Source organism: Vicugna pacos, chromosome 1 (assembly GCF_048564905.1).
Source record: "Vicugna pacos chromosome 1, VicPac4, whole genome shotgun sequence".
In the NCBI taxonomy this organism is placed as follows: Eukaryota; Metazoa; Chordata; class Mammalia; order Artiodactyla; family Camelidae; genus Vicugna; species Vicugna pacos.
Window position 1 is genome coordinate 113,524,206 of NC_132987.1, and position 25,876 is coordinate 113,550,081.

Sequence of the window (25,876 nt, forward strand, 5' to 3'; positions counted from 1 at the left end):
ACACATTGTAACTGACCATACTTAAATAAAAAAAAATGACATTTAGTCTGTTACAAGCCGCTTTAGCAGCTTTAAGAACAACAGAAATCCCAGTAGATAGGCAGCTCAGGGGCAGCCTCCCTAGGTAACGTGGGGATGGTGGGGAGGTGAGGACCAGCGGCAGAAGGTTCTGGAGGACCCTGTGAGGGTGCTCTCCAGAGGGACTCGTCTCTACTGGCACAAGCCCTCCCCTTGCGCTGGGGACAGAGTCTGAGTGGGTCTTGTTGCTGTGTCCCTACTTCTGTCTCCTCTGAACCACGAAGCAGCACAGAGGGAGAAGTGGCCAGTCCCCACCCCCACAATGGGACCAGGTCTGGGAACCAAGGGTCCTGGCCCCGCCCCCCAGGGAGGGCTGCCTCTCAGCAGGCGGAAACTGCACCCACGGGGGCTCCTGCGGCTCCGCCCTCGTGGCTGTGGGTGGAGCTAGGGCACCGCGGGGAGCAGTGGGCACCCGGAGACCAGGGCAGGGCACGCCCCACCCCCACTTTTCCTCAGAGGGAGCGCGCTGCGTCCCCTCCAACTAGGGGAACAGTATTCTATGGACCAAAATGAGCAGGACGAGATGCTTAGGTCGCTTCTGGACACACAGGCAATCTGAGAGATGCACTTGAGCTGCTGAAGTGTCAGATTTTTGGAGATGATTTTTGGAGATGATAGTTGGAGTATTTTAAATCAAAGGTGTGCTAGAAAACTGGTCAGGATGACAGGTGAGCCAGTGTGTCCTGTGGCCGATGGTCACCCAGCCCACAAGGGACCTGAGCCCGGTGCCATTGGTCAGCCTTGGTGCCAACCTCAGCACACCGATGCTGAATCCACATGGAGATCCAGGATCTGCACTGGTTTTCAGGAAAAGCCCAGAAATTACAGAAGATCTTGTCCAGTTTCAAGGTCAGCCTACTGTGGCCACCCAACCTCCATCACAGATACAGCCTTTACACCTGGAAGACAAGCTCAGCCAGGTATCACCCAGGAGGCAAACTTCACCTTTGAAGCTTGGAGACGCCAGACTATAGTTAGACCCTCCGGCTGGATCTCCCCAGTCTCTGAAACAAGGCTGAGAGTCAAGCCTCTGACAGTCCCACAGGAGGCCCCAAGAAAACTGCGGGACAAGGAAGTGACAGGCGGCCTCTAGTGGCCACTGATGGCCACGTGTCACAGCAGGTCCTTGACTACTGTGGAGAAAAGGTACTTTCGATCTCCTGTAATACAACAGCTGTCCTGAGACTACAGAATAAAGAAACCAGGAAGAAAAGATGTTTGTAATTACAACTTCAGTATTTTGCCAAAGAAAAACCTCAAATACTAGACAGCTGTCCTGAAAATAAAATTAATCCAGGCAGATTCTTTTGAGGATGTATTTATTAAGTTCTAAAATCTTGAATAATTTTATTTAAAAAACTCAAACTGAAAGAAAAACTAGGAAAACTAGAAACTTCAACATCTTTCACAGAGGGTTGCAGGTGTCCTTTTTAGTTATTATTTTTATTTTTATTATTATTATTTTACCTAAAGAAAGGGGAGCTATGTTTCGGAAAGCTTCATCAACTGGTGAACTTCATCTTGGTCTCCACTTTATGTCTGTTACCCCATGAAAATGTCTTTTCAAAGCGGTATTATCTGCCCACGGAGAATTTAAACAGGAGTCATCATCATTTTCTTCCAATTTCTGGAAATAAATGTGTTTTACTCAGGAAGGCATCGCAGGAAAGTGTTTGGCAGAAACGAAGACCAACCTCCTCGCTCCCCGCCTCCCCAGAAGCAGGGTATTTCTAGGCTCTAATGCAGGTGGACACCTGGTGGGGCCCCACAGCCCTGGAGAGGCTGAAGCTCAGAAAGTCTCCCCTCCACATCCTGCAGAACACGCTGCCCCTTAACTGCCCCAGTGCTGTGGGGAGGGCATGCGGGTGAACACCCCAGGCGCCAGCTCTATTGAAAACCCGTCATTCCCCCGGTACCTTGAGCTCCTCCTGTCTTCTGTGGTAATGCAGCATCAGCTGTTTCTGCTCCTCGGGACTAATAATAGGCTCTCGGGCTGGAGCTCCCTGCCCCCTCTGAAAAGATGAGGGTTACGGTTTGCAAATTGCAGGTTAGGGCATCCTTGTAAGGACGCCCAGGAAGTTACAGCGAATGTCTTACATTTGCCTTTGTCAACTACTAAAGATAAACAGGTCATCCACTTCCATTTCTGCTCCTCCAAAGTGAAGCATCAGGGGAAGTCAGGTCTTTGGCAGCCCCCTAGACCCTCACAGGAGAGGCGGGGTTGTGCCATCTCAGTCACAGCCATTCCCAAGTCAACCACCGCAGGCCCAGTGGGAAAGGGGCAGAGATAATCACGGGGGGGGAGGGGCTGCTTCCCCCAGTTGTAGAGATGAATTGGGAGAGAGCACACCACACAGTGGCCTGCAGAGATAAGGCCCCACACTGTGTCCTTACGGGTCCCTCCCACCGCCTCCTTCACAGGGGATCAGCACTGAGGCAAACTTGGAAACAGAGCTCTGAGCTGTATTTTTCATTTCAAGAAACATTTTTTAGTTACCTGGAGCCCTATTTTTAAAGTTGAAATTAACAAGGCAGACTCTTCTTTCCCCCTAATTAAAACAAACCCCAGATATTGTCCTCAATCCATATTTTCCTCCAGTTTTACTTTAACCCTGCACCAGCAGGACTGAAGTGTCTGCACAAGGAGTTTAAATCTTTCAGATTCACCGTAAATCGCTGTCAGTTTGAAAGTGAAAAATAGTGATATGTCAAAGTAAAAGTACTTACTTGCTGAATCTTGACGATAATTTTGGTTTTTTCATTTTTCCCCACGTAGTCGGAAAGCTTCTTTGTTCTTCTTAACTCTTTGGCAGCCCACCACAGTTGTGCCTCTGATTCTTTGATGACATTCAGTCCTGCCTGGGGCCGTGGTAAAAACCAGGTTTAGGGTTGTGAGGACACTGCCAGGCACCCTGGGTGCCTGGGACAGGCTTCCGGCCTCCTGCCCTCCCGCACCCCCATGGGAAGCACTAACTCCCCACCTACTCAGAGCTCTTGCTCATTCCAGCACCTTCCCTGTTAGTTTCAACTCAGGCCCTAACTCCAGTAACTTCTTGCTCTGGGAAGGGGGTATCCTATCTCAGTGGCACTCTCATCCGTGATAGGTCCCTCTTAGATGGATGTTTTTGGTTACTGCCAGGGAAGATGACTGGAATCCGGCTGGGTGTTGAAATACAAAAGTCTGCAACTTACAACGGTTTGATTTTTGACTTTTTGACTATATGATGGTGTGAAAGTGATATGCATTCCGTAGAAACTACACTTCAAATTTTGAATTTTGACCTTTTTGGATACACAGTGTGATACCTCGTGAGGCTGGGCAGCAGCAGCAAGCAGCGCTCAGTCAGCCTCGCCTCCCAGTGATCAACCCGCACACTTACAACCACCCTGTACCTAGACCACTACTCTGTTTTTCACTTTCAGTACAGGATTCAATAAATCACATGAGATATTCAACACTTTATTATAAAAAGGGCTTTGTGTTAGATGATTTTGCCCAACTGTATGCTAATATCAGTGTTCCGAGCACACTTAAGGTAGGCGAGGCTAAACTATGATGTTCAATAGGTTAAGTGTATTAAATGTATTTTTGACTTATATTTTCAACTTATGATGGGTTTATGGGGATACAACCCCATTGAAAATCAAGGAAGAACGGTCTAGCTATAATGGGGCTGTTCGCTCCTGAATATTCCACTGATTTAAGATGGCTTGGAGGAATAGATATCATCCCATAGAATAAGGAATAAATGAGAAAAACAAAGGAGAATGGAACATAAACCTAGGAAAGTAACAAGGAGCAACAGGTAAGGCTAGAACACAAAATTCCATGCAAAGGAACCAATATGTTTGGGTAGAAATAGGCACCAATTAGGCTTCTAGCTTTTCAGTGGCCAAAGAAAACGAGAGTATTTTCAGTTACTCCGGCTGGCCAGCTGCACAAACCTCACGCCCCTGTGTGTCTGTGTGTGGGCCGAGCCCGCGGCCAGGAGCGCGTCCTCGGGGCGTCCCCTGAATTCACGGCTCTGCTCTGAAGCCTGGCCTAGCAAGTGGAAAGCTGTGCATGAAGCGTAAACTACATCAGAAGAGGACGGCCAAGTCTGAGGGCTTCTGCTCTTCGAGGAGGGTATGAACCCACCTACAGAAGGCACAAGGGCCACATACCTGAGTTCCCGACAGGTCTTCTTTATTTTCAAATTCCATCCGGATGGGATCATAAGGTGGCAACCCCATGGGATACACAATCATCACCGCACCTCGAAGCTGGTCCAAGGCGTCTTTCACCATCTCCATGGTAACGCAGACGCTGGCTTCTACTTGTTTCTAAAAGTAGTTACAGCCATTGTTATCTAAAACACAGCTAAACAATTCAACAAGTTATCAGTCAAGTTCTTGTACAGCCCCGTGCCAGTTACTGCCAGAGTAATGAAACGAACCAAATGGAGCTCGCTCCCAGTGACTACAGCCTACTTCTGGGGCTGCGCCACGGCCACCACGACCTGGATCACAGAGCAGAACACGAGCAGCACCAGGGAGACTGCAGTGATGTGCAGGGAATGGTTCAAGGGGAAGGAACCCCAGTCCAGCAGTACAGACGGGAAGGGGACCAGGAAACAGTGCAGAGAGGACAGCATCCCAGGCGGCCCTTCAAACGCGAATAGAGTGACTGGGTGGAGATGGGAACAGGGGGCTTCAGGACAAGCAGCAGCAAAGAAAAGCAGGTAACAGCCAGCAGCCCACACTGCTTGGGGAGGGGAAGAGAAGAGGCTGCTGGCCGGGCTGGCTGGAGCCCGCTTTGGAAGGGCCATGGACGCCAGGCTGCGGAGTTGGCATTGACCGTGAGAGTGACGGGCAGCAGGTGGAATTTCCGGGAAGAGGTGATGATGCTGGGAGACTAATCTTGCAGTGGGTGGAGCGGGGAGCCGGGGGCGGGGGGACCAGGCAGCAGGCTCTGAACAGTGTAGGGGGAAGGTGTGATGTAAAGGATGTATCTGATCTCTGTCCCCTGCTTCTGGCACTGCTCCAGGCACAGAGCTTCAAAAACCCTGGGCATCTCATAAATGATCGGAGTGTCCTGTTATTTGTAACGAGTATTTCTGACCAAACCTGAGTTCATGCCAACAAGGTGACCTACATGAGCCCTTAGATAGTTTCAGGGCCAGGGGAGGACGGTCTCCCCAGGAAGCCTGAGCTGAGATTAGAGGGCTGGAGCTTTCGGACCTGCCATCACCAACCTCTGGGGAAGGAAGGGGACTGGGATGAACTCAGTCACGTGGCCGATGATTTAACCAATCAGGTCCAAACAATGAAACCCTGATAAAAATTCTGGACACTGATGCTCAGAGGAGCTCCTGGGTGGAGAACACACCGACATTCTGGAGGGTGGGTGCCCGGAGTCCACAGAGGAGGAGAGGGCACGGAGGCTCTGCACCCCCACCCCCAGCCTTGCCCTATGGGTCTCCTCCATCTGGTGGTTTCTGAGTTGTATCCTTTACGACAAAACTACAGGAGTAAGCACAGCACGCGCTCTATGAGTCACTCTAGCGAATTACTGATCCTGAAGGGGGTCGTGGGAACCTCCAAATCAGTAGCCAAATCACACGGAAGTGTGGTTGCCTAGTGTCTGAAGTAAGGGAGGTCTGGGTGGAGACCTCACCCTTTAACTTGTGGGGTCTACGCCAGCTCTGGTGGTCAGCGTCAGAGATGAACTGAACTGCAGGTTCAGACACCCACACGCTGGTGTCTGAACACAAAGCTATCAGGGGAGCCTTAAATAAAGCGGTGACCGCGGAAATGAAAGGATGAAGGGGATTTAAGACGCATCATGGGAGCAGAAGGGACAGGACCAGACTTAGGGCGTCCGGGAGTCCGAGAGGGGTGTGGTGAAGGGGACACCGAGGACCACAGCCTGGGTAACGGAGACATGGTGACTCTGTTAGTAGAAGCGAAAAGTCTGCAGAAGGGCCTCCTCTTGGGTACAGAATACAGGGCGGAGGAATCAATGAGTCCCTGTCCAGAGACCTGAGACCGCAGTGCTGGCTGGACTTTCAGGTGGACCCACCCAGGAACCAGCTGGAAACTCAGGCTGCAGGTGGAGGAATGTGCTGGGGTGGAGGCCAGAGATTTCAGACCTATCTGCAGAGAGTGCAATTTGTATTTGGCAGAGAAGGTAACATGTTTAGGGAGAAAGAGCAGACAGAAATAAGAAGAGGGCCAAGGGACTGGTCGGTGAGGCCACTGGGAGCGAGCCCTCACCTGCTGGCCCACTGCGTTCCGACCCACGGGCTCGCACGGCAGGTCTGGTGAGGCCGGTGTGATGGGAAGTCGGGCCTGGCTGCCCGGAAACTCTGCAACTTTTGGCAAATCATCTCAGCAAGTGACTGAAACCCCTGTGAAATCTCTCTCTCTCTCTAAATTATGAAATGACTACATAAAAATACACACAAAGGGAAGAAGTGACAGGAATGAATAGGAAGGATTTCCACAGAAGAAAGTCTGGGGTGTGAAGAGAGCTGAGCAGGGTCCAGGCCACCATTCTCCTAACAGGTTCTCAGATATGCCAATCTGACGAGATGTTAATAGTTATTATCCGTACTTTTTAAAAAGGTTCTGCAGTCAGATGCATTTTGTGAACACTGGACTAACTGAAGCCTTCCCTGTAGGCCTTCCCGGAGCCTTCCCTATGTTAACAGGCACAGAAGGGCAGTCTTTCCTGAGGCACTTAAAGGACTGGTTAACAGCTTGAAGAATTTGGGAAACCATAAATGCCCAGTGCACTGGGAAGACTGGAAGGAAAAGCAGTTATCAAGTGAGAAGGCCTGCGGTGGACGGTGGTAGCAACTAGCAACAGCAACACAGAAAGAAAAGCATCTGATAAAAACATGCATTTCTTTAAAAATCCTGAAATTCTTTTCCTCCAGACTCACATTATCTGCATGTGAGTGGTATGACTTATGTTTCTCCTTCGATGAAATGGTTTTTGCGTAAATACTTCAGACGATTACAAGAAGCTAACGCATAACAGACACGTGCTGGGTCAGCCAAGTGTCTACAGACCCGGCGGATGGTTCACATCCCCCCTATTTCGCTTTCTTTAGTTCTTAACGATACAAACTTACTGTAAATAAAACAGATAGGCAACAAGGATCTACTGTATAGCACAGGGAATTATATTCAATATCTTGTAATCTCTAAAATAGAATATAATAAAAACCAAAACTGAATCACTCTATTGTACACCTGAAACTAACACAATATGGTAAATCAACTATACTTCAATTAAAAAAAAAAGTTAAGGAAACAAACCCACATATGCATCAATTAATATTTGTACCTCATTTACACAAGCCAGCAACATTTTTTTTTTTTTGCCTGACCTGCAGAAATTGGGAGGATTGAGGACAACTGTCATAATTAGAAAAGAAAAAGCTAGGGCTCACCCCAAACATGCTTGTTTCCCTTGCCTCTGGAAAGCTTGAAAAGAAAATAAAAGAAAGAAAAGAAAGAAAGAGGCTAGTTGGCAGATAACTCTGGAAACCATAACTGGAATTGGCATTTCAAAAGACAAGATTTAGAGCATCACTTAGAAAGCTAACCTTAGATATTATCGCTTTGGCTTCTTCTATAGTCTTCTTTAAAACTTGCTTCATTTTTTCATTTGGAGCTATAGAAATAAAAAAAGGGAGGGGGAGAGAGAGTCATCTTTAAATATCCTAAACCCTTCTGTCTGAGTTGGGGAGGAAGTGAGCTGAGAGAACGTTCAGAATGGGATTCAGGTGAGGGACACAGGAAAGCTGGCTCTAAGTTAGATAAAAATCTCTCAAACTTTATATTCTTAATAAATAGTGGTAATACTTAGACATTAAAAATACGAGAAATATAACATTGTATTAAAATAGAAGTGATTAATTCAGACAGTTTTGGTTTAAGGATGATAAGGAACTGCTAATAATAAACTGGTAACTGTTCTTATGAGATACTGTTATTTTTTTCATTGATGCAATTCCTTCCAAAAAGCAATCTCTCCAATTTGAGAATGAGTTTAGGTATAAAAAGATATGGCAGACAACCAACAATTTTCCAGCTTAAAATTAAAAGGAAAAAATACTAGAAATTTCTATTACCTTCAATACTAAAAAAATTTTTTTCTGGGCATATAAAGGCCTTATAGGGACACTTAGGTATTTCTTTTGCTCCCAGTACTGTTTTAAGGGCACAGGAGTTACTTAGATGTTTGTTAAATGATCAGTTACCGTCTTTTAAATGGAGCTGTCTATGCCGGTTAAAAGGGATAGGCCACCAAAATGGATTATCACCCCTTTTTCCTGCCAGTTCCACATGAGCGACCATGTACTAAAAGCAGAGTAATTTTCTCAGTGTTCCAACGTGTCCTAAGCTGCTCTGTACAAAAGAGAGGCGGGTCCTCAATTCAAGCGGAGACCGCAGGGCTGACATTCGTTTCTTTCTTCTGCACACAATCTCTAAATAAACCCTGATCTGCACACTGTAACAAGCCTACCCTCCAACACATTGTCAATGATTATCCCCCAAACTGTCAGGTTGAACAATATGAAACTGTCAATTTTCAACCATCTGTTGCTTACAAAACTAGTCATTTCCTATGGTTCATCTATTACATTTAAAGGCTAGTGGGCAACTTACAGCAAGAAGACAGACACTCTCTTTATCCACCTAAGTCACACTGGATTAGCATTTTGCCAGAAGGAGTTACACAGGGTAGTATTTCATAAGTTTGTATAGAACTACTGAAATCAATCTTTTGACTTAAAGAACTGCTTTCACACTGGTTGCTATATTCAGGCAGACACACAGAAGAAAACTATTGGATTACCTTGACCATTCCTTCGTCCAATATCGTCCTTTTTAAATACTGAACCCCCACTGGGGACACACTTCTCACCCCATTCATCTTTCAATTTCAGTTCTTCAATCTGGTCATCAGTCAGTCCTTGCATATTAGGAGGGAGAAATATGCCATGTTCTGCTAATTCTTCCATTTCTTAAAAACAAGAGAAGTTACACAATATGCATCACTATCATCATCGTGACACCTCACACCTCATCAGAATGTGAGCTCCCTAGCGGTCAAGGGTCTCGCCCGCTGGCTGTTTTATTTAACAAACACTTAGATGCCAATTTGCTGTGTACTAGACCTGTCCTTGACCTTTGACAAATGCTCACTGATTCGTGAGCAGAGGTCAACAGCAGCAGAGAGTTTAGGATCTCACCCACCGTCACAGGCTGCAGATTCTGCGCTCCAAATCTCTGTGCTATGTTGTACTTCCTAGCACTCAGGAGGCACAAATTAAAATGCATTAACAGTCTGCACACCTAGTCCCACAGGGCATTACATTTCTCCAAGTGCGTTGATAAGGTTTATCTCATTTAACTTAGAGCAGTAGGCAACACAGTCGTCAGCATTCCCTCTCCCCATTTTCTCCAACTTGCAGCTGTATCACCCGAGGCTTGCTCAGGTCATACTGCCACTACTGTGTGTAAAACTTAATATAAATACTTCATAAAGAACTTATGTAACCCAATGTTCATAGCAGCACTATTTACAATAGCCAAGACATGGAAGCAGCCTAAATGTCCATCGACAGATGACTAATAAAGTAGATGTGGTATATTTATACAATGGAATACTATTCAGTCATAAAAATGACAACATAAAGCCATTTGCAGCAACATGGATGTCCCTGGAGAATGTCATTCTAAGTGAAGTACTCCAGAAAAAGAAAGAAAAAGACCATAAGAGATCGCTCATGTGGAATTAAAAAAAACAAACAAACATAAATACAAAATAGAAACAGACTCACAGACATAGAAAAGAAACTTGTGGTTGCCAAGGAGGAGGGGGGTGGGAAGGGGACAGACTGGGAGTTCAAAATTTGTAGATACTAACAGGCATATGTAGAATACATACACAAGATTATACTGTATAACACAGGGAAATACATACAAGATCTTGTGGTAGTTCACAGAGAAAAAGAATGTGACAATGAATACATGTATGTTCATGTATAACTGAAAAATTGTGCTCTACACTGGAAATTGACACAACATTGTAAACTGACTATAACTCAATTAAAAAAATGTTAAAAGAAAAAACTTATGTAAATCTGTGGACTACTACTCAGCCATAAAAAAGAATAAAACCATGCCATTTGCAGCAACATGGATGGACCTGGAGATTGTCATTCTAAGTGAAGTAAGCCAGAAAGAGAAAGAAAATACCATATAATATTACTCTTATGTGGAATCTAAAAAAAAAGAAGAAGACACAAATGAACTTATTTACAAATCAGAAACAGACTCTCAGACATAGAAAACAAACTTATGGTTCCTGGAGGGAAAGTGGGTGGGAAGGGATAAATTGGGAGTTTGAGATTTGCAAATACTAACTACTATATATACAATAGATAAACAAGTTTCTTTTGTATAGCAAACTATATTTAATATCTTGTAGTAACCTATAATGAAAAAGAATATGAAAATATACGTATGTAAATGTATGACTGAGACATGCTGTACACCAGACATTGACACATTGTGAACTACGCTTCAATTAAAAAATAATAGTTTATGTGAATCAGATCATGGTGGGGGGGGGTGGATTTAAGGCAGCTCACGCCCTTCTAAAGTGCCTGACATAGGAAAAGACTGATTTTCTACTATCATGTTCACTATTCAGATGCATGCTTTTTATTTTTCCTATTCCATATATATTCACAACCAAACGAATCTATGTTTTAACCTTGTAAAACTGCCTTTCTTTCTTTCCTTCCTTCTCCCTCTTTCCTCTCTCCCTTCCTCCCTTCTTTTTTCTTCGATGTGAAAAATGTACATGGAGCTAAGTCTTCCCACTGCACTGTATGAAGACTCTAGGTGGCCTGCAATAATACAATACTATGGAACAAATGGTGTGACTTAACGGGCTATTTATGGGATATCTATTGTCTCTCTCCCCACCAGACTGTATCAGAGGGCAGGGGGCTGGCCTCATCCATCCTTGTCTTCGCTGGACTTAACATCAGAGCCTGTCTGAATCAACTGTAGATGAAGTGAGTGGGTTTTAAGTAGAAAGTTCCAGTGCACTGCGCTGCTCCAGAGCGTTGAGAGGACGGTGACAAAACACTGTAACATGAGAATCAGGCTGTTTCCTGGAGAAGGGAACACCAAGGGAGGCAAGAACACCAAGGCTCTCTCCCTGTTTCTCACCCTTGAAGGCCATCCCAAAGCTGGGTGGTTCACCACCGGATACTGCTCTATCTCAAAAGTCTCAAAATATGATACTCACTTTTCAAAAACGGCCCCACTGGTCGTCCCACCTCTCACACTTGTTAAAATCCACTACACCTCCTCTGGGGCCCAGGCTTTCGTCTCCCTCCTGTGCCTCTTGCCTCTGTACCGGGTCTATTTCAGTTCGTTTGCTCACAGCGCCCCAATCCCGGTTCCAGGACCCTGGGGCGCGGCCGCCCCACCGGCTCCGGGCGCCTCTCCACCGGTGCGCCGGCTCTTTAACCATCTCTGGCGAACCTCACTGTCCCAATTCAAGCCCGTCTGCCACATATCTCTGCAAATCACAAACTTGACCCTGGCCCCAGCCTACTCGAGAAAGCCCCTTGGGTCCCGCCCAACTTCCTCCGTCTCAGATGGCCCCGTCTCTTCTTCCCTCCTGGGCCCCGCACGGCCCGGGCCCCCATCCCGCCCTGGCTCGGCTCTACCGCCCCAGCGCGGGAACTCGCCGCGCCGCCGGGTCGCACCTGAGCAGACGCGCTGCACCTTAAGCCGCGCGTTGTAGACCCGGGCCACCTGCACCGTGAGCTCCTCCAGCTCTGTGCTCCCCGGCGCCTGCAGCAGGAACTGGCTCTCGTCGCCCCGCTTCACGTGCAGCAGAACCATGGTGGCCCCGATGGCCCCGCCGAGGCGGCGAGAAGGCCCGGGATGCGCGGCCCCCGGTCACTCGCCGGGCGAACAGCGAAGGCCGGACTAACCGCTGCAGGGAGGCCGGAATCCGGGGCTCGGAAGCCCGCGGGGCTGGCGGAACTGCACCCGCTCCCGGAAGTGGCTGTTGCCAGGAGCAACAAAGAAACGCAGCCTGAGGGGCCGCCGCTCAGTCAGAACCCGAGGCTGGGGAAGCTACGGTTCGCGGAGACCCGGCCCTCCACTGCCAGAAACGGTCCACACAGCCCGAGAAGGCCGCCGGGCCGGCCTGAGGGGCCAGATTAGCCAAGTCCTGTCCCGGAAGTGGCTGTTGTCCGGGCAACCATCAAACAAACCAAGTCGTCGGAGGGGATCGCAGGCCCCCAGTCGTCTAGCCCGTGGCCTGAGATTCCACCCAGGGAGATGGGTGGGTAGGTGGGTGGGTGGGAAGGAAGTTGCTAGGTCGGGAAAGAGTTGGGTGGTGGGCACCCACAGGTGCCGAACCGTGCGGCAGCCTCCGCACCGCCGCTCCTAGTCTCAGCAGTACTTCCGCCTGCCGCAGTTTCACTTCCGGAAACGAATCTTGCTGTTTCCGGTGTGGAGAGTTTTGGAGAGGCTCTCTCGATTCGCTGAGCCCTGGTATCTGTCACCTCTGCTCTGGTTTTTAGCACTCAGGGGTCAAGGAAAATGCCCGTACTCCTTCGTGCGGGCCGATTCGGATTTGCATATCTAGAGTGGCTCAAGCGGCTGCGTTCAGAGCGACCCTCCCTTAACTAGCCAGCCAGTCACAGCCCAGCAAATGCTAATGGAAGGACTTCGGCGGCGCTGTTTCTTCCTGGCGCCGGTGACACGGAGGCAGATCCAGAGTCACTGCTTTCATGGAGCTTATAGTTAGTGAAAATGACAAAGAGAAAACAGAAACAGATTGGCAAATTCAAATAGAAGTATAAAGGAAACAAAACAGTAATTGGCTTTTTAGATTGGATACTCAAGGAATGTCTTAAGGGACGGATAACATTTGCCCTGAGCCTTTGATAATAAGGCGCTGGCAAAGCTGAGATAGTGCCAGGCTCCTGCCCCTTGTTATTTCCTTCTACGGGCCATTGCTGAATGCGAGGTTCGAATATTAAAAGCACCTGCTACTTTGTATACCCGAAATTTTGGCTCCCTGCATAAAACTGTATACCTGGAGTTCTGGGGCAGGGTAGAGAAAGTGTGTGACTGTAGGCCTGGAAATGCCCAATCTACGGCTTCATAGGAGGACTGTTAGACTGATACTGGATGGAAGAGGGGATGGCGCCCAGGGAGAGGAGATGTGTTTTCATCTCTAGTACTGTTAGGGCAGGAATCACCCAGACCCTGGAACATGCAGTACTGGTCAGACTGGCAAATTTTTCTCTTCCCCAGAGGGAGAAAGGGGCATACTGTGTTCCCTTAGCTCCTGACTTTTGGGGTTAATAATAAGATCATCCCCCTATTTCTCCTGAATCCAGTTCCACATCCATCAGGCCAACTCCCGCTTAAAACTTGTTTTACAGTTTACAGTATAGCCTTCTAGGTATTGAAAACCATTTATCCACAAACTCATGTATTACAAGGTTTCTGGGTGTAATTTTTAATAAAATGAATGAAAAGTATTAGGAAACCCATGTTTGTACTGAGCATCCAGTTTTGTTTAAATATGTAGTTTATTAACTACATATCTGATGGAAAGTCTGCCAGATTGTCACAGATTAAGCCCTTGCACCAACTTTAATCTGTGCCAGCACTGACACTTGCCTTTGTAGTCCTCTTAGCTTTATTCTTTTGTTGCATTCCCTTCAGTGTTCTCTTAAGGACTTCTTCTTCTCATATAGGCCGTGTCTTACAGACTTGTGTGTAGGTTTTTCTCAGTGTGGTTTAAGTGATCATAAATCATGCCAAAGCCCGTTGTCTTGCCACCACCCAAGTGGGTTCTGAATCCAAAGACAAAGATGACATCTGTGTGATCTTATGTACTTTGGCTTATTGTCTCTAAATATTTTAGGTACTGTTGCCTTTCTAGGGGGAAAGGCATCTTATGATCATTTGCATCTGCTGAAGCAATCCATTAATGACAAACACTCTGGTCCAGATAATTAATGGTCCATTCATGATGGCTGTCAGAAACCAGGCAGCCAGGGAGGAAAAGAGCACATTTTTTTCTCTATTGAAAAATTCGTCTTTTTAATCTCATTAACACATGTATGTATCCCTAAAGAGTAGAGCCTATTGTTTTGAATGTTTTAAATTTTATACAACTGGTGTCATACTGTATTGTTTTGTAACTTGCTTTATGGCTTCATAATGAAATTTACTAACATTTCACTTATTTTCACTGCTGAATTGTATTCCACCGTATGAATATGTCACACCATCCCCCTCTTGATGGTTAGTTTATTTCTAGTTTTCACCATTACAGACAATGCATGTCCCGTTCCACGTGTCCTAGAGTTTCTCTACAAGTCAGATTTCTTGTGATAGAATATACGCCCTTTACTGGACATTGTTAAATTGCTGTCTAGAACTGATGTGCCAGCCTGCCCTCTCACCAACAGCAGATGAATTCCCATTTTTTTGCACGTTCGCTAAATCCTGATGTGGTCAGACTTATTTTTCTAATATCAATAAATTGGCATTTTGATTTGTACATCCATTTTTTATGAGTTTGGTTTTCCTGTGTCAGTCACTTATGCTGCAGTTGTGGACCTGCAGGGCTCACGATCTGCCCAATGGAGCATGTGAAGAGGCTTAAAAGATAAGCTAAGACAGGGAGAAATATCTGCAAAAAACACCATAGTAAAAAAAATATCTATTTAGAAAATGGACAAAAGACACAAATAGATACTTCCCTAAAGAATATATCAGATGGCAAACAAGCACATGAAAATATGTTCACTATCATTAGTTATTAGGGAAACACAAATTTAAAGCCACAATGAAATATTTACTACTAAAATGGCTAAAATAAAAAATACCAACAATAGCAAATGCAGGCAAGGATGCAGAAAAACTGGCTCTCTCAAAAACTGCTGATGGGAATGTAAAATGGTAGTCATTCTAGAACACAGTTTGGCAGTTTTCAAAAAATCCAAGCATGCAACTACCTTGTGACTCAGCAGTTGTACTCCTGGGGATTTATCCCAGAGAAATGAAAATTTATGTTCACATAAAAACCTGAGATGTATGTTTATAGCCGCTTCATTCATACTAACCTCAAACTGGGAACAACTCAGATGTCCTTCAGTGGGTGGGTGAATGGTTATACCAACTGCGGTACATCCATACCGTGGAATGATTCATAGCAGTAAGTAGGATCAAACTACTGATACACGCAATCTAGATGAATCTCCGAAGAATTATGCTGAGTCAAAAAAGACAATCCCGAAAGGTTACATATGATTCCATTTATATAACATCCTTGAAGAGGCACAATTACAGAAATGGAGAACAGATTAGTGGCGGCCAGATGTTAAGGACACAGGAGGGGAGGGAAGTGGGAGAAGGGCAACATGAGGGATCTTTGTGGCGATGGAATGTTTTCTATCGATGTTAGTGTCTGGGTGTGGAACTGTGCTAGTTTTGCAAGTCGTTACCACTGAGGGAAACCGATAACGGGTACATGGGATCTCTCTGTATTATTTCTTAAACAACCACGTACAAATCTACAATTATCTCTGAAAAGCTTTTACAAAGCCTATTATTCTGTATTTATAACTTCTTCATCAGAGGTTAATGAATACAATTGAACTATTTAAGAATCAAGGTTTTTGTCTTGAAAGCAATCTGAAAAAAGGCAATGCTGACGGAACTACCAAACTGGACCTCTTACTTTGGGTCTTTTAAGGTGGTCTCTTCTTGTGTCTGGCTGTTCGTGTGCCTGTTTCCCCTCCAGCCCCCAGGTGTTTCTTTTGCGGTGGGTTAGAAAGTCGTCATTCATGCTTCATGTGTTATTTTCAAGCCAACAAGATTTTGAATGGGGGCCTCTTACAGACTAAGTGCATGGCTTCCAAATGATGATCAGTATCGCAGAATAGCTTTCTTCTTACTTTTAGCCGAAGTATTATATAGAGAAGTGAAAAGGATGAAAATAAGATCTTGAATGTAAAATACCTGATTTGACAATAAGAGTTAGTCCTCAAATGTCACTGAACTTGTTAAAGGAAAATGGCCGAGAAAAATTCTCTTCTGAGCAAAGTAGTCAATATGGTAAAGACAGGTATATTTATTTCATATGAGAGCACATTTCACAGGATATATACATAATGTTTATATACCACTGACTGTAATACTGTACTTCTATAAAGTATATAGTTATAAATATTGTATGCCACATAAGCAATAAAATTCTTACATATAAACAGCAATCTACTATAGAGAACAAAGAATTCACAAAGAGATCCTTAGTGTCTAATTTCTGCTCTGCTTTTAACAGAGCTCGTAAATATTTTAATGATACACAGAATGATGGCTAGTTATTTGCAGCAAACCTTTAACTTTCATAACTGTGCACTTTTTCAGCAACTTGCCAAATAGAATTTCCTGATAAAGGCTGAGCTGCGGTATGATATGTATACTTTAGACAGTAGTTTATATTCAATAGGAACCATTGCTCACAGAACCGCAGTATGCACTAGTGAAGTTCATAATGAATAATTTTGCTAATAAAGAGCAAATACCATATATACTAATCACATAGATGTTAAAGCCACAGTTTCAACAAGTTAATTCACATTTTGAAGCACACTGCTTATAGTAATACTGCTGTTTAAAATACACTACTGCTGAAATGATCAAGACCTCCAAGAAAAGCACAATATAAAACTCACAAGAGTTATTTCTAACAGCAAATCCTGGCTGTTAATAGAGAGAGGATTACTTTTATAAATATAGTATTCTGATAACATTGGAGCATTTAGAAAAGTGCTTTTTCCTAACAGATTTGCTTTACGTGGTAAGTGCAATGCAGTTTGCTGTGCTTTTACATTTTACCTATCCTTAGCCATGAAGTCTATTTTCTGATGTTGCCCCAATGCACATCTTTGAAGGTGAAATGCGGACAATGGGATTTAGGTGGACATATACAACTCTTTGTATAAAAGGAACGTTAACGTAAGTCTTAATGGGTAGAGGTGATTTTAACTTAAACTGACAACAAACTATTGCTCAAGGAGATTTCTGATTGGGATTACTTAATGATATCAAAATACTACATTCTGTACAAACTCCGTGTACTTCTTCATAAAATTAATCAAAGCAGGTCAGTTGCATATTGGCAGTGCAGGAGACAAAATCCACAGCTGATTTGAGGTGGAGCCTCTAAAAACGTAAAGCAGCATCACAGATGGGTCGTGTAGCCTCGTGAGGGGAGAGAGCACACACGCAGTACACCCCAGTTCAGCACACCTGCCCGGGGGACGGGTACCCTGCTCACTGACTTCCAAGAGCGGGAGCAGCGGACAGAAGTGTGGGAGGGACACGGGCAGCGTACGTTTAGCTGTAACAGTTCTCACTGAACTTGGTGGCAGGTGCCTTCCTGACATCTAAGGCCAGCGTGCATTTTTGAAAAGGCTAGAGTGTCTGTCCACACGACAGTGACCACAGTATGCTGTTCCCGGCTGCGGAGCCTCCTCCCAAAGAACAGCAGGCGGAGGTGGTGGAGTGGAAAGTAACGAGGATGTGTGATGTGCGGCACAGGGGCGGGTGTGGAATGGTAGCAGATTCTGGTTCTGTTGTGAGATGATTCTCGTTTTGGAAAGAAAATTAATGAAATGTCCAGATTTCATTTTCAGCCATCCTTTTGATATTGAAATACTGAAAAAAGAACTCTGTTAGAGCTTTTAGGTAAAAATTTGGTCTGACATGTTTTAGAATTTAAATGAGTTTTACAAATATATGTGTATATATTAGTGTTTGTGTGTGTGTATACACACTTTTTTTTTTAAAGCAATGTCTTTCTAAATTGTTTCAGTATGACTTTGACAGCTCTTTGGTAAAATATTTGTAAATACCAATTGTCAGCAAGTCCGACGGGCTGGCAGTACTGTCAGCTAGAATTTGGTCGGGCTTTTGGAGATTCTTTAAAGGGGACTGACAAAGAATTTCTGAATAAAGACCATTTTCTAAAGTAGCTTTGAGCACTTTTTATGGCTTCTACTCTCTCTTATTTATCCCAACAGAAACACACCAAAATTCCAGTTAATAACGAGAAAGATTTTTCCTTATTCCCAATATACACATATTCCAACTCTGTACACATTAAATAGTGGTATTTCATGACAACCATCAGTGCACTTAACAATTACTTATTGCACATAATGAAAAACTAATGCCCGACTCTTTTGGCTCTACCCTGCCGAAACTAAAAAAACAGCTGCTTTCTACTGCAGAACGTCATCTTTCTGTAAAGTCTAGTGTGGGTGATGCCTTAGATGCCAAGGTGGTGAGAGGACCTCCTGGAGGGGTGGTGCCAGGTGGGAGGAGAGGGACAGGAGGTGGAGGAGGTCTTCTTGCCGGCAACACACAGAAAGAGACACTGGTACCTTGGTTCCAGTCATCATCAAAGGTCGCCTTGGAGCCGGAAGACAAACTCAGCTGACTGCCCAGTAAGTCTGGACAACAAGTGGACCTCGGCTTCCCTGTCACCCCAAAGTCCTCTTCTTCCTCGAAGGTTACCCAGCCTTTGGGGTTGCTGATTTTTAGTGTAGGTGGGCCCTGAGGATCAAAACTGTCCTCAAAGCCATCCAGCGAAGATGAAGGCTTGCTGCTGTCATGACCGAGTGGCTTCAGAGAAGGGAAAGGACTGGGAGCAACAGGCTCTTCTTTGGAGAACCATGGAATTGCCTCTGATTCTTGAGCTTCGGCTCTAAATGGGTTTCTGGGAGCGGCAGTCCTGTCGGTGAAAGGATTTGTGCTGCTGGAGCTTGTGACGAATGGGTTTGGAGAACACCGCATGTTTTCCTGGGATTTGCTCCGGGCTGGGATTGGAGGCATTGTCGGCATGCAGCTTACAGAACTCAAAGGATTTGTGTTACTTAGGGTTGCAGAAGGCAACGAAATCAACCCCTTTGGGTCTGGGGTTTGAACAGATAACTGAGCCTTTGATACAGCGAGCAGATTCAATGACAGATCTTCAAAAGGGTCATTCTTTAGTGGTGATTCCAGTCTGACAGCCAAGACGCCATTTGTTTTTACCTGGAAGACAGAGCGCACTGAATAATCAAAACAAACAAAAAGTAATACGTTTACTTTTACTACCCACTATGCTTCTTGTCTTAATTATTCTTCATTTTAGGGGGCAAGTATACAAATCTAGGGGGAAAAAAAAGGCAGCTTTGTACAGTCTGTTACTCTAGTGGTTTAACTAAGATAAAACAGCTAAAATCTTATTTTTTAAAAACTTCTTACTAAACAAATCCTTTTATTAGAAAGAGCTTATTTTGTCCATGCAAGTATTGATATGGTAAAGTGGAGAATTGTACAGAATTAGCAGATGAGCTCTATTCATGCCCTTTATCAGATTTTAGCACGAACTTAAGAAACCATATTCAAAACTCATGCTAAATCTCTATAAATAAACTTCCAACACCCATCCCCGATGATGATGTGGTTTCATTGTTCTTTTAAATATAATTTCATTTAAAGTTAACGTTACTATGGAAATATAACTTTGTGGATGAAAATTAATTTTATTAGTGTATGTATATTCATAAGCTGAAGACAATGCATCTTTTCCTTTTCAGCTTGAAAAAGAAATTTTCAAAGCATTCTTTGCCTTTTAACGTAAGTTCTTTGCAGAATAAACTCTGTGAATAATGGCACAATATTCCTTAACTGACCTTCTTCATCTTGTAAAAAATGTTCCAAAACAGGTATGTTTATTAATAACCAAAGGCAATGATTGTTTAAAACTGGGTTGGGGGGAGATCCCATTTTCTATTTGGTATATTAATTCTGAAGCCAAGATGAAGCTGAAGCTGTGCCCAGAGGGTGCACAGTCCTCTCTACATGACAGAGCTGGCTGTGAACTGCTGTTGGTAGGAGGAGGGTTCTGAATTACTTCACAGTCATCAGAAATCTGCCCTCTGCGCCTGTTTCACAAAGAAGCTGGCTGGAGTGGAGCATGGCTGTGGGCTGAGCAAAGCCAGCTTTTCTTATGGGAAATGAAACATGATTCTGGCCTTATAAGATATTCCCAGTTCATCAGGAACTTCATTTCATTAAAAAAAAAAACCCAAACTATATAATTATTAAAATTAGGTGGATGACTTTGATATTTATGCCAAATTAAAGGTAAGAAAACAAACCTTTGGGTTAAAAAGGACAGGAACTTTTAGCTTAAGGCTTGCAATGTAACAAAATGGAACATTATCTAAAATGATTTTCTTCTTTTTCCTTTTTTTTGGGGGGGAATTAGGTTATTTATTTTTTTTATTTTTAATGGGAGTACTGGGGATTGAACCCTGGACCTTGTGCATGCTAAGCATGTGCTCTACCACTGAGCTATACCTACCCCCCCCACACACAATGAATTCAGATAGCTATTAAAGGAAATAACTAAACATTCATAAAACTGTTGGAAAAAAAGAGCAGCAGTCCCAATAACACGTAATTGCATCTTATGAAACAATAATCTGGTGCTTAAGAACAGGGAAGGCTGTTTGTCTGTGACAGGAAACGGTGAGGATAACTTCATAAGTGAATTCCCTCAAGTATCTGTTTTCTTTGACTGATCTAGAACATACTTTATAATTGAGTCAAAAAGTATGTTTTTCTTCAAACTTAATGTGACAATATATTTGTACAAAGTTAAAGAGCAAACATGTCACAGATTGTCAACTGTATTCTAAGTGTATTAAAGTACTTGAGAGACAAATTTATTATAGACATAAAATTACAATTAACATCTACACTATCAATAATGTCTGGATTATTTATGGTTCATATAACAAAACAGAAATACTTGATTGGGTCTGTGACCCAATTCTCCCGTGACAGAAGAGTCCACAGCATAGACATGATAGGTAAGAAGTTTCTGCTTTGCACAGCTTAGAATAGCAGGCCCTTGCCAAATAAATGCTATACATTTAAATGTTTATTTTCATATATTAAAACTTTTTCTTTCCAAATGAAGGTAATTTGATAGCAGATGATTTTGCCCAACCATACTTGAAATTACAGTGAGAGCCACACCACCATTCATTACATTAGAATTCATTTATACATATCTAAGCAGGATTTGTGATGACTCAACATTAATATTAATGACAATGATGTTTTTACAGAGAAGGGTGTTGGAAGGCCCCTTAAATAAACCTGCTATAATGTTAACTTTCATCTTTGTAAATCATCAGTTTTTCCTTACCAAAAAGAATCTTGATATGAAAATTATTGAAAAAAAATTTCCCAAGTGAAACAAAAACTGAATTTTGTATTTATGTAAAACTATGCCATTGTTAAAACCAAGAACCAATTTGGTTTTGCCAAATAGACATTCATATTCCTAAAGCTTACCTTCTAGAAGTACCCTTTTTAGTTTTGTTAAGTTTTGTAAAAAAACAAAGCAAAAAATGGTAAAGCATTAGCAAGAACAAATAAAATGGTTCCTAAAAATTCAAAATACTAAAAAGAAGGAAAGTTTTATGGTATGGTAATAGAATTTATTAATGTGGACAGGTGGTTTTAAAAATGGGTGAAAATTTAGATGTATGAAGCAAAAGATTCATACATCTAATGTGCTGATAAGACAGATGAAAAGCACATATAAGATTGAGAAATAATCCGATACCTGTTACCCTGATGGCTGCTCCTGCTTTGAGAAAGGGAACACAGACATCAAAGGAGAGAGTTAGGAGGGCAATCTGAGACCAACCAGCAACCCTAATTATTCGGTCTTCAAAATACTTTCAGTTCTACATTATACAAGGAATCCAAGAGCAGTGATATCTGCAGGTCACAGCATAAATTCAGGAGACAATTCCGATTTCATTTGTCATTGTGAATGAAAAAAATGTATTGTTGAATTAGGGCTTCAATTTTGACTTTCTCTGAGGTTGATTACTAATTGGTTCAAAATCAAATAGGTTTTTGGAGCTCTTAAGCAGCCTGTTATGGATAAAATGTTTGTGTCCTCCCCCAAATCCATATGCTGAAGCCCTAACACCCAGTGTGATGGGATTTGGAGGTGGGGCCTTTGGAAGGTAACTGGGGCTAGATGAGGTCATGACAGTGGGGCCCTCTGCAGGGCATTAGCACCCTTAGGAGGAGGCACACCAGAGGGCTGGCTGTCTTCTTCTCCCCCTGCAAGCACCAAGGAAAGGCCATGTGAGGTCACAGTGAGAAGGTAGCTGTCTGCGAGCCAGGAAAAGAGATCTCACCAGAACCCCACCATGCTGGCATCCTGATCTCAGACTTCCAGCCTCCAGAACTATGAGAAAACAAATGTCTGCTGTCTGAGTTACCCAGTTTATGGCTTGTTATGGCAGCCCAAGAGTAGGACATAGCCTTAAGATAGCCATTAGAGAAAATGTACAAAATGGCATCACTGTGCAAAAAAAGTGAAAATTGATATTTATTTTAACAAATGATCAGGATTCATGCTTGTTCTGTATTACTCAAATTTTCTGAAGGACGATACTATCACTAATTCACTTCATAATTTATTGGTTGAAAAGTACAAGTTAAGAAACCATATTCTCTTTTTGTTGTTTAAAAGTGAAATCACAACCTTTCTATAACACAGCAGTACTTTTAAAAACTGCAGTATTCTCAAGAAACAGTTTGAGCAAATCCTCCCCAATATTTAAAGCTTACCTTATTTTAAAATACCAAAACTCACTTTGATAATTTAGAGAGACACCATTCTGAAATACATTATGTATTGTTTCCTGCCTACGAAACATGAGACTCCTGAATTTAAGTTATAGATATATAACATGTTACATAATCATTTGAATTAAAAGAATCTTTTCTATGTAGAATTATAGAGTCAAAGAACATTTCAATAGTAATAAAAAGTAAAGCAGGGTCATGTGTGTTTTTATGTTTTAAATACCTTGTAGATTTTTGGCAGAATTAATAAAGACTTGTAAAAATTACTAAGTGTTCAATTCTAAGACTACTTCATATTATTACCAAAATATCAAATGTCATATTTTGACATCTTATCCTTTAAGTTATAGACACTACAGAAGGTTTTAAAATTTTTTAATGTTTATAATTTTTTGAATAGGCATTATTCTTATGGTTCAAAATTTGAAGGATACAAAAGGTAAAATTCTTCCCCTTCCTTCCTGCCCCTCACTGCCGTAGCTCCTAGGAGGAAACTAACCACTTTGTGATTGTTCACAAAGACAGTCTAACATGAACAAGACCCCCACCCCCCACCCATGAGGAAGAAGTGTGTACAAAGTTATTTTATATATAATGTATATAATGTTCATAGGAATTTGACATCAATGACTGAGGGAAAAGAAATGTTTAAAAAAATATCTTTCATAGCTTTGATGAATAGAATACAGGATTTGAAAATACAATCCACTAAGCCACATACAAAGCATGTACTTGCTGTGTGTCACCAAATCACCCATTCCAGTGAAAATCAGAGACCAAAACAAGGGAAATGACCTAAGAAAACGACACACTGCAGTCATTGGAATATTCATCCTGCAGTATTTTTATGTCATAAGATGACTTTCTATTGAAAATTGCAATCTTACTTGACAGTTTATTCTTTCTGAAGTTTTTCAGAGTACTGTATTTACCTACAATACTTAAAACATTTATAGAGTTTTACGAATTGGCATTCACTTTTACCAGGAATAGGAATGATCACTTTCTGTCCTAATACAGTAGTACAAAGCTCTAAGGTGGCTACTTTGAAAGTTTTTTGCCCTCCAATTATATTAAAGAGAAAACACAATAGTGCATCTTAGAAGAAAACTAGAAGAAGATTCACGATGCACTGAAAGTGGGTTGGCAGAGAAAATTCATTGCCTGAAAGATTTCTACAAGTATCATATATCTTCAGCATGCTCAATTTTCCGAATTAAAATACATACAACACTTTTTTGTATTAATTAGAAAAGAGAACATTTTGTCTTTCTTGATTATATAATCCTCAGGTTTTACAAACGTGACCAACTAATGAGTCTAATGAGTAAGTGCTAATTGCTAACAATATTCGTTTTAAGATTCATATTTATTTTAATGTCTAGGTTTCACTATGGAGAAGCGTAAGAAACTGTTAACTTCTGCCAACTAACTGGACATGCTCAGATATCTATAAAAATAAATGCAAACTAATATTTATTAATGTGCTTAAGGGACATTCCCAATGCATAACATTTCTATATTTCAGATCTTTCCAAAGTTTAAAAGTAGACTACAATGTCACACATTTCTTTAGCCTTGGTGGCATTTTCAAGTTAAAACTTTAGGATAAAATAAAATGTAAGGCTGGACAACAAAAATGCACTTATACTAAAGATAAATTTTATTTTAACAATTTTACTGAAATGTATATAATAAAAACAAAGTAAAATAGCATCCAAATAAAATCACTTGGATGATTATTCCTGTGTTAAAATAACTTTGTACACACACACCGGAAGTCTTTCCAGTGTGAGATCACCCTGGCATAACAAAGTCCCTGTGACCCTAAGACTTCTACCTACTAAGGCAATGGCACTGTTTTCTGTGTGATACTGATGAGATAACTTACTATTTTGATGGTTTTTACTTTGGTGAATAAGCCTACTGCTGCATGCCCCAAACATCTAAACTGACCCAGCAGTGTCTGAAAGTGTTAGAGAGACCGGAGGAACCCAGCGCCAGCTGCACCACAGACAAGAGCTAACTGCTGTCTTAGGTGGAATAAAAGAGTTCTCCTCCATTTACTGGAAATGAACGACATTGCCAATGGTCAAGGATTGATCTATGCCTCTCATTCCAGGAAGTGAAAGGGAAAACGAATTTTTGGCCACAAACAATAAGAAAATAAATTATTATTGTCCATCCTACTTTATTAACTATCCAAAACAAATTATGCATTACAAAAACCAAAAAGTCACAAACACATTAAACATTAACAAGATAAAACAGCCTCAGAGGCACTTGAAAATTCCCTAAAGAGCCTCAATTTAGGGTTCCTCTCTGAGAACCCCTGATCAAAGCAACAGGTTCAAACAAACAAACATAAACCCCAAACCCGCAAACAGCCAAACCATGCATCTGTTGTGTGACTAGTTTGACATGTCAAATGACATTCACTTGTTGAAGTCACATCTCAGGATGCTATTAACTACCAAAAGACAAACATTTAAAAAAAATTCCTATTTGTTTCTTAAGCTAATAATTAAAATAAGTATGCTCAAAACTATACCAAAGGCATCAAATATATCTCAATAAAAAAATAAAAATTGAAAAAACAGAACAAAACAACAAAACAAACACCCCTCTCCCTCAGAGAGGTATCACGATGCTCTTTTGTTTGCTGGGAGGACTTACCTGCGGTTGTGACGAGGGCTCTGAAGGCAAGCTGTGGGAAGACCTGCTCCGAGGTGGTGGCTGTGGTGGGGTTTCCAAGTTTGGCTGCGGGGCGGCCTGAGGCATAGGTGCGGCCACCGGGACCAGAGGCTCCTGCATCTTCTGAACAGGTGTGGGCAGAGAGGGCTGCGCAGGAAGGGCAGCCTGGGGCTTCAGTGGTTCAGGAAGAGCTGGCCCTGAAAACATTTCAGAGGTTGGGTGTTTTCTAGAAAACCATGTTTTATCCTTACTTTAGTGAAATGTTAGGGGATTATGGTATCATCCCTGCCCCCACCCCACCCCCGTCCCC

General features: G+C 42.7%; 2 protein-coding genes across 8 annotated transcripts in view; both read right to left on the minus strand.

Annotated features, from left to right (window-relative positions):
- Positions 1-1,502: 1,502 nt before the first annotated feature.
- CFAP298 (cilia and flagella associated protein 298) lies at positions 1,503-12,547 on the minus strand. 2 transcript variants are annotated; one of them, XM_006216017.4, is made up of 7 exons: positions 11,865-12,547; positions 8,930-9,097; positions 7,674-7,741; positions 4,243-4,401; positions 2,806-2,937; positions 1,995-2,090; positions 1,503-1,705 (listed from the first exon to the last, which is right to left on the minus strand). In XM_006216017.4, the coding sequence occupies exons 1-7, from the start codon at positions 12,001-12,003 to the stop codon at positions 1,595-1,597; spliced, it is 873 nt and encodes a 290-aa protein (XP_006216079.1). In that variant the 5' UTR covers positions 12,004-12,547; the 3' UTR covers positions 1,503-1,594. The 2 variants fall into 2 exon arrangements, with proteins under 2 accessions (XP_006216079.1, XP_072824647.1); XM_072968546.1 differs by lacking the exon at positions 8,930-9,097.
- A 3,696-nt stretch (positions 12,548-16,243) lies between these two features.
- Positions 16,244-25,876, minus strand: part of SYNJ1 (synaptojanin 1) — an 81,257-nt gene continuing 71,624 nt past the window's right edge. For all 6 annotated transcript variants that reach the window (XM_072968567.1, XM_072968560.1, XM_072968550.1 and 3 more), the window contains 2 exons: positions 25,549-25,763; positions 16,244-19,236 (listed from right to left, as the gene is read on the minus strand). In XM_072968567.1, coding sequence (XP_072824668.1) covers positions 18,436-19,236; positions 25,549-25,763 — 1,016 coding nt within the window. In that variant the 3' untranslated portion in view covers positions 16,244-18,435. The remainder of the gene's footprint in view (positions 19,237-25,548; positions 25,764-25,876) is intronic.

Excerpts from the sequence above, each read along its gene's own strand:
- CFAP298 (XM_006216017.4), bottom strand. The coding sequence starts at position 12,003 with ATGGTTCTGCTGCACGTGAAGCGGGGCGACGAGAGCCAGTTCCTGCTG. Across the intron at positions 7,742-8,929 it reads TGGACGAAGGAATGGTCAAG|CTCCAAATGAAAAAATGAAG; the intron begins GTAATCCAATAG and ends TTATTTCTATAG. Across the intron at positions 2,091-2,805 it reads TTATCGTCAAGATTCAGCAA|AGGGGGCAGGGAGCTCCAGC; the intron begins GTAAGTACTTTT and ends TCATCTTTTCAG.